The sequence below is a fragment of the Vespa crabro genome, chromosome 8 (genome assembly GCF_910589235.1).
Source record: "Vespa crabro chromosome 8, iyVesCrab1.2, whole genome shotgun sequence".
NCBI classification, from domain to species: domain Eukaryota; kingdom Metazoa; phylum Arthropoda; class Insecta; order Hymenoptera; family Vespidae; genus Vespa; species Vespa crabro.
The window spans coordinates 4923687-4942715 of record NC_060962.1 but is presented as its reverse complement, the minus strand read 5'-3'; the positions used below and the strand labels follow the sequence as shown (position 1 = coordinate 4942715).

The 19029-nt window shown below is 30.6% G+C and overlaps 2 protein-coding genes across 4 annotated transcripts; both read left to right on the top strand.

Moving 5' to 3' along the window:
- Positions 1 to 507: 507 nt before the first annotated feature.
- Positions 508 to 3203, top strand: LOC124426071 (F-box/WD repeat-containing protein 9-like). Its single transcript, XM_046967346.1, has 7 exons — positions 508 to 826; positions 923 to 1082; positions 1546 to 1688; positions 1779 to 2008; positions 2313 to 2562; positions 2640 to 2915; positions 2978 to 3203. The coding sequence occupies exons 1-7, from the start codon at positions 737 to 739 to the stop codon at positions 3053 to 3055; spliced, it is 1227 nt and encodes a 408-aa protein (XP_046823302.1). The 5' UTR covers positions 508 to 736; the 3' UTR covers positions 3056 to 3203.
- A 261-nt stretch (positions 3204 to 3464) lies between these two features.
- LOC124425984 (transportin-1) lies at positions 3465 to 11712 on the top strand. 3 transcript variants are annotated; one of them, XM_046967160.1, is made up of 15 exons: positions 3466 to 4034; positions 5145 to 5220; positions 5355 to 5534; positions 5626 to 5974; positions 6085 to 6286; positions 6354 to 6747; positions 6827 to 7138; positions 7255 to 7492; positions 7569 to 7858; positions 7935 to 8033; positions 8193 to 8288; positions 9269 to 9344; positions 10643 to 10817; positions 10906 to 11032; positions 11450 to 11712. In XM_046967160.1, the coding sequence occupies exons 1-14, from the start codon at positions 3828 to 3830 to the stop codon at positions 11011 to 11013; spliced, it is 2802 nt and encodes a 933-aa protein (XP_046823116.1). In that variant the 5' UTR covers positions 3466 to 3827; the 3' UTR covers positions 11014 to 11032; positions 11450 to 11712. The 3 variants fall into 3 exon arrangements, with proteins under 3 accessions (XP_046823117.1, XP_046823116.1, XP_046823114.1); XM_046967158.1 differs by having other exon boundaries at positions 11447 to 11712; XM_046967161.1 differs by lacking the exons at positions 9269 to 9344; positions 10906 to 11032; positions 11450 to 11712 and having other exon boundaries at positions 3465 to 4034; positions 10643 to 10806.
- Positions 11713 to 19029: the final 7317 nt, after the last annotated feature.

The window sequence follows — 19029 nt, the reverse complement described above, 5'->3', positions numbered from 1 at the left end:
ATGAAATTAATGTCGTTTACATTTGATATATTTAATTGTTAATGATTAAGCATATATGTGAAATGTTTAAGGTGATGTTTACAAAAATTAAGGGAATTTATATATCATGTTATTAGATTTATAATATTGTTCATTTAAAATATAATTTTCTGACAACGTTGTTACGATTTTAATTATTTTTATTAATAAATTGGCTCATGCCTATGTGGTTGTTTTTTATTTTTTTTTTTTTTTTTAATTTTTTTTTTTTTTTTTTTTTTTTTTTTTGAAATAAAAAAGGAATTCAATGATACCATCTAACCTTATACGTATATAATTATTAAAAAAAAAAAAAAGATAGTTGATTCTATATGAAAATAAACTTTTATTATTTTTTCATTAATCAATACTGGAATAATAAATATTTTTAATATTAGAAATAAAAATTATGTTCGATTCTTAAAGTAAATCTTTTTAATATTGTAAGTTGTCGGCCCTGCTTTGAGTTTCACAAACTCTAAAGAAAGTATTATGCTATGATTGAATGAGTCATGCGCATCTATAGAAGGTGAAGAGGTGTATAAAGAATATAAGCATAACAATACTACGGGTGTTAGAAATATCTACAATTTTTTTGATGATCTCTTTTATTCGAAAATACTTTGTATAAATATATATACATATATATATAAGATATTGAATATGTTCGCTTAAGATTTGTTTAAAATAACGATTGACTTAGACATTCCACGTTAAAATGTGCGATGAAGAAGCAAGCCTTGAACAGAAAAAAGATGATCAATCTGACAAAGAACAGTCCATTTCATTACTGCATCTTCCAATAGAGGTTTGACAAATATTACGATAAATATATAAGTGTATGCGTACGTTTCGTTATTAACTTTTATTTATACCTACTTTTTTTTTATTGTTTGTTTTTTAGATATTTCTACACGTCTGCTCATTCCTAGATGCGGAAACATTGATGCACAATTTGAGTTTAGTTTGTAAACAGTTTTATCAAATACTGAACGATAATTCATTCTGGAAAATGAGAATTAGCCAAATATTTCCAAATACTGGTTATCCGATTTTGCCTCCTGGTTAGCTCAAATTGATAGCACCTTGTGCCTTGCACGACCAAAATCATTCTGTAAATAAATAAAACACCATCTGTTACTTTATAAAATAAAAAGATTAACAGTGTCAATTATTGCAGCTTTTAATATAAGTAATAAGATAAAGATCATTAAAAAAACAAAATAATTTACACTATGCTTATATATAACAAATCTGTATTTATTAAAACTTTTATTAACTGGTTGCTTCTAATATTCTTGTAAACCGTTTTTTTTTTTCTTTTTTCTTTTTTCTTTTTTTTTTTTTATGTAATTTTAATTAACCAACAACTTTGTATCTTTGTACATTGAATTATTCTTACAAGAATATTGCACTATAAATATTCTATGTTTATTCTCTATTCGATTTTGTTTACAGATTAATAATATGTACCAAATCTTTAAAAGTTTATATTACTGTTTGTCAAAGTGACATATGTAATTTCAGCTGAAGACGATGAACTGTTTTGGAAGTTATCGTGTGTAGCGATTGAGAAACAAACTTCATTATGGAAAAATAAAAATTCAGTGGAGAAATTATCTCTTACCAATGTACAATACAGTACTATAGATGGACTGCTGTTAATGCACGTTAGTAATAAATAAAGCTATATATTTTTTTTTATGCAATTACATATATATCATAAATAATAAGTATTTATATAATTTCTTTGTACAAAGGATGGAAGAATTTGTATATCCGGAGCAAGAGATCGATCTTTAGTATGTTGTAGCCTTCCCATTGAAGATAATTATCATGTGCAACGTACTTGTATAGATTTTGCTCATAATGGATGGATATGGGATTTAACAGCAATAGATGATATGGTCTATAGCTGTAGTTGGGATCAAAATGTCAAGGCTTGGACTCTCACTCCTACTGGCCTTGTCCACTTCAAAACTTATAAGATGTATATGACAACCAAGCTGGTCATTTCTATTGCTCTTATAATGGAAAGGCTGAGCGAGGAAGGGATGAGATTCTTTTTCATAAAATAGCTGTATGATAAGATATTCCAATGATTGGTATTATGGAAAATTTTTCTGCAATCTCTATATAATAAATTTCTTTAATTACAAAGTCCCAAAAGAAATAAAACATGCATTTAAAACATTGGGATGCTCTCGCTCGCTCTGTCAATCGGGATCGTGAAAAACATATATTTTATTTCTAATCTATTAGATACTTAAGCAAAAATTTTTCATTTTCTGTAGGATCGTTACAGGTGCTCTGCTTTGCATAGCTTCATGCCCAGAATTAGCTCTTTTTGCTACTGGTTCATTCTGCAAAACAGTATTGGTGTTTGATTCAAGATCTGGATATAGTCCTATAGCAAGATATCAACCACATCAGAGAGCCGTTATTCGTCTTGCAATGAGTTCAAATTATATTTTATCTGCCAGTGAGGATAAAACAGTCTCAATATGGGATCAAAGAGCTGGAAAAATTATGAAAACAATCACAGTAATATTTCTTTTCTTAATTCCTTTTATATCTACGTTGTACGAGCTTCGACAGATGCATACAGTGATCTGTTTTAGATCTCAAAAGAATCATTCCCTATGAGTGTGTGTATGCAAAAAGATTTGGTATATGTTGGCGATAGTAGCGCGAAATTACATGTGTTAGATTTAAAGAGAGAGTTTGAGCCTATAAAATGTTACGATACTGAACATAAGAAAGGAATAACCGGTGTTCATTTTACTCCTGGTTGTGTAATTACAAGTTCCATGGACAAAACTGTGAGAATTTCAAGTCCAACTGATCCACCACAAAATCTTACCACTCTAACTTGTGGCTATGGAGAAATAGCTAGTGTATGTATATAGAAGTGCGTATTTAGGCATATAATGTAATTTAGTTTCATTATATTTTACAGATAGATTATTTGAATGATGTCCTTGCTGTATCTGGTACCGAAGGGATAGAAATTTGGAGACCTCGTGCAAGAACATGATGTTCATGAGTCATACTATACATATTGCTAATAACATTTACATTTTATATTCAGTCTACATTCTTAGAAGGAATTATATAAATCAAGTATATATTATGATTTAATAAAGGCTTTGCTCTATATAAGTTTGCTAGGCATAAGAACAAAATATTTTCTGTTATAATTCAGTAAATATTATTTTCATTTAATATTTAATTTGAATTTATTCAATATCAATTATTATTATTATTATTATTATTATTATTTTAAAAAATTTTACTTGTGGGTCAGTATTGTTTTTTTTTTAACATTTACTTATGTTTAAAAAAATTTTTTTCATTTAAACATCTCATTCCAATTTATGATGGGAAAAAAAAGAAAAAGAAAAAAAAAGGAACAATAGGTCAAAATTTGTTTAAATATTCTCTTGGGTAGATGGTAATGAATCAATGAATACAGAGATACAAAGGTAAAAAAATGAAAGAAAAATATTGATTTTGAAAATGAAAAAACGAAGGAACGGTGGACATAGGGTCGATCGATAGGCGGCGTCGTCGTCGCCGGAAGTAGCGGTCCGCTAACTGATCAAAGAGAGCGAATATGAAAACGTTCAATTGTCTATTCCAAGGAATCGGCGTACGTTCGAATATCGACGCTCGAAGATGTGGAACGATGATCTAATTAATGCAGAAGATTAATCGATGGTGGAACATTGGTCCACGAGGCGATCGAGCAGGTCCTCCTTCTCCACGCGCAATCGCCAATACGGGAAAAGCTACCGGCGCTACAAGCTATGCTCTCGTGGCATGGTGGTGGGGGTAACCGTAGGGAGCTTCCGTTTATCTGCGAGGTCAGAGAAGGCTGGCTGCATTCGGTGGTGCTGGTGAAAAACACGATGAAAATGGCGTGGCAACCGCAAGAAGAAGGACTACGACAAATCCTTACGCTTCTTAAGGAATCACAAAGCCCGGATACGGCAACACAGAGAGCCGTACAGCAAGTATCCTTTTTTTTCTTATCGTCATATTTTTTCGCCGAAAAAATGCCAAATTAGTTCGTTGAAGTTTCAAAAATACGGAACGGTTTGTGCCTTTTCCCGGTCGTAAGACAGTGGACGCCGATGGTGACGAAAGAGAAGCGACGGAGATTTGACGATTTTTATGGGATTGTATTATCGTCTATGTTTTTCGATCGGTTGGTATCGTATATCATCGATAGAACGAGATAATGATATTGTGTGAAATTTTCAATCGGATCCTTCTCGTTTCTACTTTCCTCCCACCCCTCCCATTACAATCGCGAGTTCTTGGCTCTATTCCTTTGCCGTTGTATGTATGTATGTATGCGATCGGCGCGCTTTTGCGCAGCCTGTCATGGTCTACCTTTTTTTCTATCCGTAACCCGTTCGATTCAGAGACATTTCATCGAAATTAATCCAATTCCCTTTAATGATCCTATCAAAACAAAGACGTCATCTTTATTCTTGACTTTATTTTCGCCCATCGATCAGCTTAGAATTTGATGCTCCGAGCGCGTCGATCGTTTTGTTCATGCCTTTTCTCGAATAATGTTGTAACACGTGAGCTTCAACCGCCAAGAAATATGTTACACGAAATGTCTCTCGACACACTATATGATTTCAATTTCCTGTTATGTTTTTCGCAATTTCATCGATATCTCTTAAATATTTATTTATTCCATTAATTTATATATATATCCATTTGTTTTTGTTTTATTTTATTTTATTTTATTTTTCTTTTTTTTTCTCTTTTTTTTTTTTTTTTTTTTTTTTTTTAAATGTCTCGATTCGTTAAAACGAAAACAAAAAATATATCTTCGAAGTTTTCTCCAGAAATAACGTTCCTTTTATTTCGTTTAAATGAAGCTAATGTGTGATTTATTTTATATATCGTGATGATATAATAATAATAGTTTATAAATAACGATTCTTATACTTTATCAATATTTATGTATATATATATATATATATATGTATGTATATATTTATGTATATATATATATATATACACGCGTACTTATACACATCATGTAATTCTGGATTTGATAATGTCAAGAAAACAATACTTGTTTTCCTTAATAATTGGCTTAGAAATTGGAAGAGCTAAACAAATTTCCAGATTTTAACAATTATTTAATTTTCATCTTAACTAAACTTACATCCGAAGGTAAGAAAGTTTTGTCAATATAATTGATTAATTTGTAGTTAACCAAACATAGATGGAAAAATAATTAATGATGTTTTTTTTTCTTTTCTTCTCCCTTTTCTTTTTTTTTTTTTTTTTTTTTTTTTGTTATTAAGATGAACCAACAAGATCTCTGAGTGGATTAATATTGAAAAACAATGTGAAGGCACATTTTCATAAATTTTTACCAGAAGTTACAAATTTTATAAAGCAAGAATGTTTGTCTGCTATTGGAGATCCTTCGGCTTTAATTCGTGCTACTGTTGGTATTTTAATAACTACCGTTGCATCCAAAGGTGAGGATATTGTTATTTACATTGTTATTAAATTTTATTTTGTAAGGTTTTAGAATTATTTAAAGCAAATTATGTTTAAAAAAAAAAATAGGTGAATTAACAACTTGGCCAGAATTATTACCTGCTCTTTGTCAAATGTTGGATTCGCAAGATTATAATGTTTGCGAAGGAGCATTCGGTGCTCTACAGAAGATTTGTGAAGACTCCGCAGAGATATTAGATTCCGATGCACTTAATCGGCCTTTGAATGTTTTGATTCCAAAATTCTTGCAATTTTTCAGACATACAAGTCCAAAAATTAGATCACACGCAATAGCTTGCGTTAATCAATTCATTATAACTCGTACACAGGTGCTTATGATTCATATAGATAGTTTTCTGGAAAATCTCTTCCATTTAGCTACTGATGATGATCCTGATGTGAGAAAAAATGTGTGCAGGTATAAAACTAGTATAACAAGAATGAATTGTTACATATTTTTTTTCTTTGAAAAAAAAAAAAAAAAAAAAAATTTTAGAAATTGGCATTATCAATTTAATTCCTTTAAAGGGCTCTAGTGATGTTACTTGAAGTTCGAATGGATAGATTGATTCCAAATATGCATAACATAATAGAGTACATGTTAATGAGAACTCAAGATCAAGATGAAGGAGTTGCATTAGAAGCTTGTGAATTTTGGCTCTCTTTGGCAGAACAACAAATTTGTAAAGAAGCTCTTGCGCCACATTTAACTCGATTGGTACCCATTTTGGTAAGTGAATTTATTTACAATATTCTGAATGAATGAATATTAAAATAAATATGATTCTTTTTAACAGGTACGAGGTATGAAATACTCCGAAATTGATATAATACTTCTCAAAGGAGATGTAGAAGAAGATGAAATGATCCCAGATAGAGAAGAAGATATACGACCAAGGTTTCATAAATCAAAGACACATCATTCGCATCATGCCAACATGAATAAACATACAGATGAAAATGGTGGAGGAGATGATGAAGATTTAGATGCCGAAGACGGATCTGATGACGATTCAACGCTTAGTGACTGGAATTTACGAAAATGTTCGGCTGCCGCATTAGATATGCTAGCAAATGTATTTAGAGAAGAACTGTTGCCAGTTTTAGTACCCATTTTAAAAGAAACTCTCTTTCATCAAGATTGGGAAATCAAAGAATCTGGTATATTGGCTCTTGGAGCTATTGCTGAAGGTACAATAATTTTATATTTATTTTATAAAAGTGCATTTTTTTATGGAATATAAATGTAATATTTTATTTCTTTCCACAGGATGTATGAGTGGAATGATTCCACATTTATCAGAGTTAATACCTTACTTAATCAGTTGTCTCAGCGATAAAAAAGCACTTGTCCGTGCAATTACTTGCTGGACTTTAAGTCGTTATGCTCATTGGGTTTGTGCACAGCCACATGATACGCACTTAAAACCTTTAATGACAGAGCTTCTCAAAAGGGTATTAGATGGTAACAAACGTGTACAAGAAGCAGCATGTTCTGCATTTGCGACATTGGAAGAAGAAGCGTGTACAGAATTAGTCCCTTATCTTGGATTTATTCTTGAGACACTTGTTTTTGCTTTTGGTAAGTATTGAAAATATAGAGATCTTGGACTTTAATAATAATTTTATATTTGTTAGTAATTAATTTGAATGTTATTTTCTTTTTCTTTCTTTTTTTTTTCTTTCTTTTTTTTCCAGGTAAATATCAACATAAAAATCTTTTAATTTTATATGACGCAATCGGTACGTTAGCCGATTCAGTGGGCCATCATCTAAATAAACCAGATTATATAAATCTTCTTATGCCACCCTTAATCAACAAATGGAATGTTTTAAAGGACGAAGATAAAGATCTTTTCCCATTGTTGGAATGTCTTTCATCAGTTGCAACTGCATTACGATCTGGATTTTTACCATACTGTGAACCTGTGTATAGGTAAAAATTATATTAAAAATAATAATATTTAATTATTAGGCATATACTTATATATTTAAACTGTTATTTTTTATAGGCGATGTGTGTCCTTAGTAGAGCAGACATTAAATCAACATATAGCAAATACACAAAGTCCAGAACAGTTTGAAGCACCCGATAAAGATTTTATGATAGTAGCATTGGATCTTCTTAGTGGTTTAGCAGAAGGCTTGGATGGACACATGGAACGTTTAGTAATGAATAGTAACGTAATGCAATTATTGTATCAATGTATGCAAGATGGAATGCCAGAAGTTAGGCAAAGCAGCTTTGCTTTATTAGGAGACCTTACAAAAGCATGTTTTCAACATGTGCTACCTTGTATACGTAAGTATTATATAATTTGTATAATATTTTGGGATAAATCAAAAAAGTAACGTCATTAAATTGTTGTTTTATGCAGCCGACTTTATGCCAATACTTGGACAGAACTTAAATCCCGAATTTATATCAGTGTGTAATAATGCGACGTGGGCTATTGGAGAAATTTCTATAAAGCTTGGTAAATTTTTTATCTTGTATTTTATTTTTATTTTTTGTTTTTATTTTTTTTTTTTTTATTTATTTATTTATTTTTTTTTTTTTTTTACTATTTCTGTTATCTGTGATTCAGCAAATTAATTATAAGCATTTAAACAGTACTGACATTTTTTTTTTCCAGGACCTGACACAAGTGCATATATTCCATTAATATTAACTCAACTAATCGAAATAATCAACCGACCAAATACGCCAAAAACGCTGTTGGAAAACACCGGTAAGTTACCATATAGTTTCTAATTATATTAGTATTTTGCTTAACAGCTTATATATGGGGCATACTCTTAATTATTGGAGAGTGTATCGTGAAGTTCTTTAGCAATGTTATCTTAATCTCTATTATTTTTTAAGGTATACTCCATGTACATACATAGGAAAATCAGTTAATTTAATTACGTTTGAATTGTTATACTTCAAGGTTTAAACATTTTGTATATACAAGAAGTATTCCAGAATTAAAAAAAAAAAAAAAAAAAAAAAAAAAAAAAAAAACATCATGCTAGATGTAGCATTCGATGGATTTTAAATTTAGGTGCATATATTCATTCTCTACAAATTATTTTCACAAAATGATAAACCACACAAATCAGCGATTTAGGGTGGTTGTATATAACCACGCTTGCACGTTTATCAGCAAATTAAATTACTAGTATTTGTCTATTATACCTAATTTAGTGGTGTGCGATTGCCTGCAGGCTTTGTATGGCTGTATTGCCATAGAAACATACAGTAATTCAGTATATATTATGCTTGCATTTAAATCCCAAATATTTTTCCAACAGTTGTTTAAATTGGCCTTTAAAATCATGATAAAAATTTGGTTCTGTATTCTTAGTTATTCTTATTTGTATTGACATTTCTTGGTAGAGGTCATATTCATATCGGTTTATAAAATCATGGGCTCGCACGCTGCTATCTAATTTTTATTATTATTTCAGCAGCTACAATAGCACGGTATTGCCTATGTTCACTGTCGGTATTTCATATGTTCACCTGTGTTCCCACTGTCTCTATTGATTGTCGATATTAATTAATTATGATTAATTGACTGGTTAATTACAAGTTAATTAAAGTTAAACGACAACATATTCGCCTGAGTTGATCGTTGGTTCACTATCAGTTTGTCTTATTGTTTGTGTTTCCGGTCACTTCACTACACTTCACTTGTCTACTTACTGAAACGAAATGAAACTGTAGCCATAACGATCGGTCGCCTAGGTTATGTGTGTCCCCACGACGTCGCCCCCATGTTACAGCAGTTTGTCCGACAGTGGTGTGTAAATTTCTTTATTATTATATTCTATTAATTATTATATTATCTTCTATTTTGATTAGCACTTTATTATTATACATTATTTCCCAAATCCTGAATACATTGCATATCAAATGCTGCAAAGAACTATTACGTAAGAATATTATAGGAAATTTATAAATGTTTATTAATACTGTTATATTTTTATTTTGATCAAAGCATCTACCTTCGCAACAATGGTACAAAGACAAATGACTAGGAGAGAGTAACATATAATTTTGTGAATGAGCATACTTTGAGATTAGTGCCAACTTGCTCAATGGTTTCTGCAGCATTTTTATATTGAATTCATGATTATAATTTTTATTTGCTACCATGCAAGTATGTTGTATGCTCTTAAATATATATTCAAAGATATGGGGGTAGGTTTACATTTGTCACTTAAGTCGGTTAATCACTTAGCCTGTACTCCTGTCTTGCATCAGATAAGTTAGGTAAATGTTTTTCAGTTTGAACACTTTTCTTTCAAGTAAGTAGCTTCAATTGAAGATATTTGTGCATGTAGATTATATTGCCACTTTGGTATCTGTCAAATATTTCTTGCAGTAGTTTTTTACTTAAGTATTATTATTCTCTTACAGCTATTGTTGCTAAAAAAAAAATACATTTTTTTTAGAACGCCAAAGAAGTGTGGGTAAATGTCAAATGTAAACCCGACCTTAAAGTCATAATTGTACAACGACGACGCCAGTCTCTTGTTCAATTCATTGAAAAGTTTAAATAACAATCTTTATCACTTATTGTTATAAAAATCAATCTATTTCTTTCGTAGGACTGGCCTCGTGAAAGATAAAACTATTTTGTCTCATCGAATGCTATTTATAAGAGATTGTTCAACTTATGAAATGTTCGAATGAATATTATAATTAAATGGCTACTTTACAAATTCAATTGTAGCCACACAATTATACATCTGTAAATGTTATATATATATATATATATATATATATATATATATATATATATATATATACACACACACACACACACACACACATATATATATATATGTGTGTGTGTAAATATACACATACACACGTATACAAAAAAGTACATTACTTGAAAGGAAAATTTTCAATATAAAAGTGATATAGTTTATATAAAGTGTGAAAAAAATTATTGTGTATTGTTTTAAAATTGAAAAAATTGTTACTTTAAAGATTATATGTACTTTGTCTCTTATCAATGTACTTTTTTAAAAGGAAATCGAACAGGTTATTGAACGAATTTGATTAATTGTTATTTGTTAATATTATTAGGTGTACATCATTGCGGACTATAAGAGATAACGAAGAAAAGGATTCTGCATTCAGAGGTATGTGCCAAATGGTCACAGTGAATCCAGCTGGGGTTGTCAATGATTTCATGTATTTTTGCGATGCTATTGCTTCGTGGGCTACACCAAGGGACGATTTAAAGGATATGTTTCAAAAAGTAAATATTACAAATATATTATAATATTATATTAAATCAACTCTCTCCATTTTTTTGTTCTAATAAATTGATTTAATTCAATGTATAGATTTTACATGGATTTAAGAATCAAGTTGGTCCAGAAAATTGGAAACGGTTTTCAGATCAATTTCCGTTGCCGCTTAGCGAGCGGCTTCACAATATGTACGGCGTTTGAGCAAACCCGCCTAAATGCGGTATGTATTTTGTAAAAACAATATATTTTAGTAAAATAATATATTTTAGTAAAATAATATATTTTAGTAAAAACAAAAATTTTATTTTATCAGTGCTATTTCTTACCAATAAAGAAATATTTAATCATAACTAACGTTTGATAAACGGACGATCTATATTAGTTTGCTAACTGAAAAAGTTCGTCCGCCATTTTAGTATAATAAGAGAATTAAAAAAAAATGTAGAAATTTTTATAAAAAAAATTCTATTCATTATAATAATTACCTTCACAATCTTCGGCCCTTTCCCAACAAGTTTGTAAATTCCGCTTTTATAAAACGTTTTGTCTTTAATAGGAAATTATTCTAAGCTTTTTTACAAAGCATGTATCTGTTTATTCATTTAGTTTCACGTTGTTGTTATGTTTCTTTCAGAAGGCCGCTTTAAGGGGCAGGCCGAATGGGGTTGGGCGGGCTATAAAACCGTGGGTGGACAGGGTGGGTGGGTGAAACCACGGCCTCTTCTCATCAACATCGTTGTCGTTAGTGTGTCTTGGTCATCGAAGGAATATCAGGGGAAATAGAAAGTACGTCATTAACTGCATTAACGAGAATGCAGTGACATAAAGAGAAAAGCGACATAACGAATGAATAAGGAAATACGAACGACAAATAAATCAGTGGGCCGAAAGAATAAGTGGGTGGGAGGGAGGGTGGGTGGGTAATATGGGGTGGGAGGGAGGAATTTGTGGTGGTCATCAGCCACTTTTAACGCGAATGTATTGTACGCAATGCCCGCAACGTACTGCATTCAGTGATACCTTATTGTAGCAACATGCTGTACATGCTGTACACTTCGTTTCTATTAGCGCTACAACACTCTCAAGTGTTTAACTCTCGCGTATCGAAACGAGACAAGTGCTGGCAATCCAACTAGCCCAGCTATACTAATTCCAACTTAAATTAGTTGGCTAGTAAAAGCGTAGATCTCACGTTATAGAGCATGCTAAACTACTGTGATCGAAAATTTATATGTTAGGGAATTAATTTTTTTGAGAGAGGTGCATATCTGTATTCAATGAGTTCATAGAGCCTTAGACAAAGTAGAATACTTATTTGATAAAGCTACAAATAGAGTACGTTGTAGAAATTTCATAGTGTACAGAAGGTTTTCAAGAGTATGTATTTTTATACGTTAAAAGTCGATATATATGCAGAAAGTGCCATTCCGTTCGTTCTGAACCAAAATTTTTCTGCTTACTTTAATCCTCTCTTCAATAATTGTGATATTAGGTTATGTAACTACACTTTCTCATCATGTTAGAAGTATGTTGAAAAATGCATATGTATATATACTTTATATATGTATGTAAATAATACAACATGATGTTTTTTAACCTACAGACAATTTTGTGATTTCTTTTTTTTTTTCTTTTTTTTTTCTTTTTCTCTTTTTTTCTTTTTTTTTTTTTTTAAGATATTAAATTAGGATCATGTTAGCATTAGTGTAAATAGATAATGCATTTTAGAATCAATGTTTTTGTTATCGCTATAAGTCATTCTCAAATCTTTTCTTATATCAATCTCAAGTTAATGTTATTTGATTACAAAGGGCATTGGTATGATTTACAGAAATGGTTCACAGAGTTTTGAATCTATGACGTGATATCTATCGCAATACTAATTTTATGTGCTCAATTATGATCTCTCCAGTTAATTTTGAAATTTTCGTATATAAAATCTTTTTAAACTCGAGCGCAGACTGTCATTCCAGTCCGTTATTGGGCCAGTTCAAAAAGCGAGCACTTTTACTGTACAAGATGCGCTTATCTCTCACCATCGACGTTCAAAATTTCTAGGAAACCAAATTTGTGACAAATACTGTACCAATGACAACTTAATATATCTATATATCAGAATATGTAATTGTGCTGCAAAGGCATTCGAAAAAAGAAAGAAAAAAACAAACAAACAAACAAAAATGATTTCTAGAACTTTTACTACAAATATTTTTTTTTTTTTTTTTTTTTATTTTTTTTAATTTTTTTTCTCTCTCTCTCTCTCTATAATCTATCCAAAGTTAAATGTGTAAAGGGGGGAGGGGGCTGGAATAATATGAAAAATAAGCTGACCATCGTCAAGTCACTGTTATCAATCAAATTTTGAAGTTTATTAATAAAAAGAAGAAAAAAAAAGAAGAAGGTGAGGAAGGGAACTGGCAGGAATAACCCGCGTGAGCGACCGAGACGTTAAAAGACGTATAATATTTTTGGTATGGTAAACGCCAGAGAGAGAACAAGCATTATTTTTGAGAGAGGATTTTAATATTCGAGCTATTAGTATTCTTCGCTCGTCGATTAATAGGAAATCCTAATTGAAGAAATTTTACAAAGATAATATTGCGCCGAGATATGTAGCTCTGTCGTAGAGTCCTGCACCTCCGAAAAAAAATTGATATAATAATTCTTTTATTATCCTTTTTATACATTTCGACAGATGCAAAATAAGAAATCTTATACATACATACATACATACACACACATATATATATATTATATATATATATATTGTATATATATATTATATATATGCAGTCTTTTTTCGTCTGTGCAAGTGAAAGAACCCAAGGTAGAGAATGTGTTGTACGGTCGTGACCGCTCCTTGATTTAATCCATGCTTGTCAATCGGCAATTAATTATTGCCATATTCTTATCCCAATTTGGTCCTTTCCTTGCCCTGCCTGCGCCATTTTTGTGATATTAATATTTTTTATATTACTTATATATATAAGGACTTGGGATAAAGCAACCAAGCCACATGTTACTGCTCGACGGGGAGTCTGCTATAATTAATAACTAGTTTTTTTTTTTTTTTTTTTTTTTTTTTTTCTTTTTTAAGGGGAAGATATCCTTTTCAGTTTCAAAATATACATGTTTACACTGAGATACACACTTAACATTAAACGCAATTGATATTTCAAACGGTATTATCGCGTCAGAATCGTTTATAGCAGACCTTTGTATAAAACAAATTTGATTAGAATTAAAATTGTTTAAGAGTTTTCGACAGAAACGTTAAGGAAAAAAGAGAAAAAAAGGGAAAGAAAAGAGGAAAATGTCATAATAGATATAACAATTAATATTATTATAATTAATCAAATAAAATTCGTACGCGTGATCATTCTAATGATTCTTTAAATCGTATCTCGGATATCTCGACGATAATATATACAATGTTTTTCTTGAATTTCTATTAATCTCAAATGCTTAAATATTTTTATACAATTCTGTAGTATAAAAGCGATGACTTATTCATATTTGCTTGTCGCGATGGTAGAAAGATAAAAGATAAAAAAAAAAAAAACAAAAAAAAAGAAGAGAGAAAAAAATTGAAAATCAATTTTATCTGTACACAATCGATAATATAGAAAAATTTGTAATATTTAGTAGACACGTGTCAAAAGTTACATCTTGTCACGTTAGAATAATTTAAAAAGTTTGTGTACGAATTGTTATGTGTAATGGCCCTGTCGAGATATGTATATCATGCGGCTTTCGATCGCTTATCATGCTCGATACTGTCACACAGAGAAGATTCTAACAAGAAGATAAAAAACAAATCTATAAATGAACATGAGAAGTATCGTGAGGAAAAAAATTGTCTATTTATACATAATCTTAAATATTGTAATGAGAAAGTGAAACAAAGTTGATTGATATTTAAAATTTCCAGTTTTTTCTATTGCAAAGAGTAGAGCGTAATAAAGGTTGTGTGTATGGGAATATATATGGGATGATTGAAAAAAAAAAAAAAAGAAAAAAAAAGAAATAACAAAAAAAAAACAAAAGAGTAATAAGTAAATAATTAAATGACGAATACAAGTAAATACATTGTTGTATCTTTATTGTTGTTATTGCATGAGACTAGTGTAATAGACTGAGCCATACGCATGGTTAAATAACTATTAACACATAATATTTCTTAATTAATCCTATATTATTGTGTAATTATTGCATACTGTGTATTATATTTAATCGTAATGTTTCGTGCGGGCAGTGTTTGGAGCGGGTTCCTGTCCTTTGGGATTAAGTTTTTTTTTTAAGTATACCTTAATTTTTCACTTTTTTGTCCAAACGTTTTTTTGTCTTTATTTGGACATTAAAGATGATTCGAAAGAACAGTATGTTCGTGTTTATTAGATTTTTCAAAATATGTACAAAAAAAGAGAGATCACACGAAATGCGTTTTTATTATATTAGGTATAAATTTTGTTGTTGTGTGTATCAATTAATTATAATTATTTTAAATATTTACTATCACAAATTTTATTATTATTATTATTATCGTTATTATTATTATTATTATTATTATTATTATTATTATTATTATTATTATTAATAGCATCATTAGTAATGATAACAGTAGTAATAGAAGTAGTAATAGTAGTAGTTAGTATTATCATTTTAATATTATTATTTTTAATATTATCATCTATTATTATAATAATTATTATTATTATTATTACAATTACAATTAAAATTATTATCAGCGCAGCTTCGATAAAAGGAAAAAATAATCAATTAAACATATGTATATTATACTATACGTTTTATTTTTCATTCCGATCGAGAAGTCCTACAGAATGCTGAAATAAAATCATGTAAAAATGTGCACGATAATCGAACAAATTAAATATTAATATAGAATAACAATAATAATAATAATAATAATAATATTAATATTAATATTAATATTAAAGTAAATAAATCGTGCTCCAATAACTTATGCATTTCTTCTTCCCATGGCTCAGAAATAAATGAAAGATAAAGAAAAAAAAATCTAAGGATCATATGAAAAGAGAAGAAAAAAGAGGGAGAGAGAGAGAGAGGGGGAGGAAAAAGATACAATGTACAATGAGATCAATCATTTACAGATTGTGTAAAACTTCTCGATTGGAGTATGATAAAGAATAGATGAACTTATAATTTCTCAAAGGATTGGAACTTTGTGGGGCTGTTCCTAGTACCTGATTATCCTATCCTTGCGGCACGAGTGTTCCGTCGTAATTTTAATGCTAAAAAGTATAAATACGTGCGTACATACATAAAAGAAAAGAAAAAGAAAAAGAAACTTGTATTACGCATACTTGTAATATCTGCCATGTTCTTCATTTTCTCTCGTCTTTCGCAAGCGCCGAGTAATTCCTTCGTCCAGTTTCGTCAAAACGCGATTGCTATAAAGATTATATATATATATATATATATATATATATATATATATATATATATATATTCATTATAAATATATACACATAAATATTTGTGTGTGTGTGTATATATATAATACACAGTGTTGTTTTTTATTGCTGCATACCTTGACTGCCTAGAACTTAAGTACTTTTTTCTGTACATGAGATAGACACAACAAGTACAAAGATGTTTGTACGACTGCATCTAGCGACTGTATCCTTTTTTTTTACGACAACGACGACGAACGTCTGTAAAAAATAAAATGAAAAAAAAAAAAAAACAAACAAACAAAGAAAAAGAAAATAGGGGGAGGGGGTAAACAGAATGTTAACAGAGAGAAAAAAAAATAAAGAAGTGCAACGAAAGGTGCTGCTCCTCGTCAACCTTGGGAAGTATACAATTTCTTACGCACTTTGTACGCTGATTAATGAAGAATCCATTGTTATTGCTGTAGAAAAAATCGCATCGCGTATCGTAAATAAGGCTGAATGGGCACACATTGGGGTTAATATATATTATTAATTATTATTATTATTATTATTATTATTATTATTATTATTATTATTATTATATTCAATAATGTGTATTGTAACACGTAATTGTGAATAATCCAATTGCGATCGGTGAGATTGATCCCTCTTTCATCGTTTATCCGCTTTTATCGCTACGATAGAGAACTTTATCGTTGTTGTTTGTACATGAAACGTACGATAAAAGAAGATGTCTGATTTTATCCAAGAAGAAGACTCGAGAGACTCATGTTTCGATATAATCGATGATTGCAAATTGTCATTTAAAATAGAATGAATGTATGTATGTGTGTACATATGTACATACATGAATCGTACTATATATATTATACCAACTATGTAGTAATTAGATTTCTTTTTTTTTTTTTTCCTTTAATTTTTTATCTTTAATTTTGATTTTTACGATAATTAACATAACAGTTTACATTCGATATGTGAAACTTTTAATTATTATCCTATTCATATTTTTATTATGTATTATTCACGATCAAAGAAACAAGTTTTGTCTCGGTTCTTTCTATATGTATGTATGTATGTACGTATGTATGTTGTATGTATGTTATGTATGTATGTACAGACAGATAAAAACATAGACATATGCGTTTCCAGATTAAATTAACACGACAATTTCTCTCGAATTATATCGAAAGTATATTAATAATTTTGTCCCGATTGAATAAGATTAATATTCCTCTCGTGTCACGCGAATGCTTCCATTTGACGTTAGAGTCTGCATTAACTATTGAAAATATCACAGATTTTCATTTATATTGATACGAGATAATATTGTATGCTCGTTTGTTAAAAAGAGATTTTTCGTATACAAATTTTTTCCAATTTGATTATGTTCAGACATTCGCTACTTAATCGAGAATAAAGGATGCTGGCATTTTATAATGTTATTCATCATTCAAACGATAAAAAAAAAATTATTAAGAACGATTACAACGATGACGATAACGATCTGAAAATTGGAATTACGAGATGGGACAAAAATTGCACCGTCCCGTTTAAGGTACACATATACATATGTGTATATATATATACATATATATATATATACATATATATATATATATATATATATATATATATATATATATATATATATATTACACAGTTCGTAATTCGTTGGATGAGGGAATGTTTCCTCGATCCTTTTTCTAGGGGTTGAAGGTAAGGGATGAGAGACGTGAAAGCGTTCCTTTCGCGAATAAAACGTACGTATACGAGCCTGCTTAAGTGATTGCTTCTCTTCATTAGAGCTTGCCTCGTTTCTCGTACGGTCGAACTTGAGGGACAGGTGCGGTAATGGCCCGTATCGAAGCTTACTACCCCTAACCCCACTTGCAATGTGTTAGAGAGAGAGAGAGAGAGAGAGTGAGTTAGCTGGCTAGCTAGCTGGACCAAAAGAGAGAGAGAGAGAGATATCGAATGTACGTTAAACGCAGTCAGTTTAACGTCTACGAGCACCCTCTATAACCCCCAACCCTCTAGACTATTACGCGAATTGATTCGGCATCGGATTCGTTCAAGGCTGGAACACCGTTTAGCTCCTCGTTTCTCCCACTCTCTTTCTCTCTCTTTCTCTCTCTTTCTCTCTCTCACTCTCTCTCTCTTTCTCTCTCCCTCTTTCTCTGCCACTTCTCCACCCTTCCTTTCTTCTTCCTTTACTTCCATCCGCTCCTGTTAACCCCTACTAGCTAAATTCCTACTGGAATTCCGCTTGGATGATCACCCTGGAAAATAAAGTTTACGAGTTTCACGCTTTGTGCGATGTGTTACATTTGGAATTTGCTCAAAAGGGAATACTTACTTGCTGTAAAGGTAAATCGATAATAAGAAAACGATTTACCTTTTGCTTTCTTCTTCTTCTTCTTCTTCTTCTTCTTCTTCTTTCTTTCCTTTTTCTTTTTCTTCTTCTTTTTTTTTCGAATACAACACATCTCGTTTGTTTCTTTGTAAAAGAAAGAAAGAAAAAGAAGAAGGAAATCAATCGTCGTTCCTTCACAGTAGAAGAAAACGTGATGGAGGAGAAGAATGCGAAAGGGATGTTAGAAAGATTTGGAAATAATTCAGACGGCAATGCTGGCCTCGTTTCGCCTCTAGAGTGGCGATAGTAGTGGTGGTGGCGATGGTGGTGGTGGTGGTGGTGGTGGTGGAGGTGATGGTGGTGGTAGTGGCTCGCTCGTGGCACCCCTGCATGCCCGCCCTTTAATCTAATCCAAGGATAATCTAA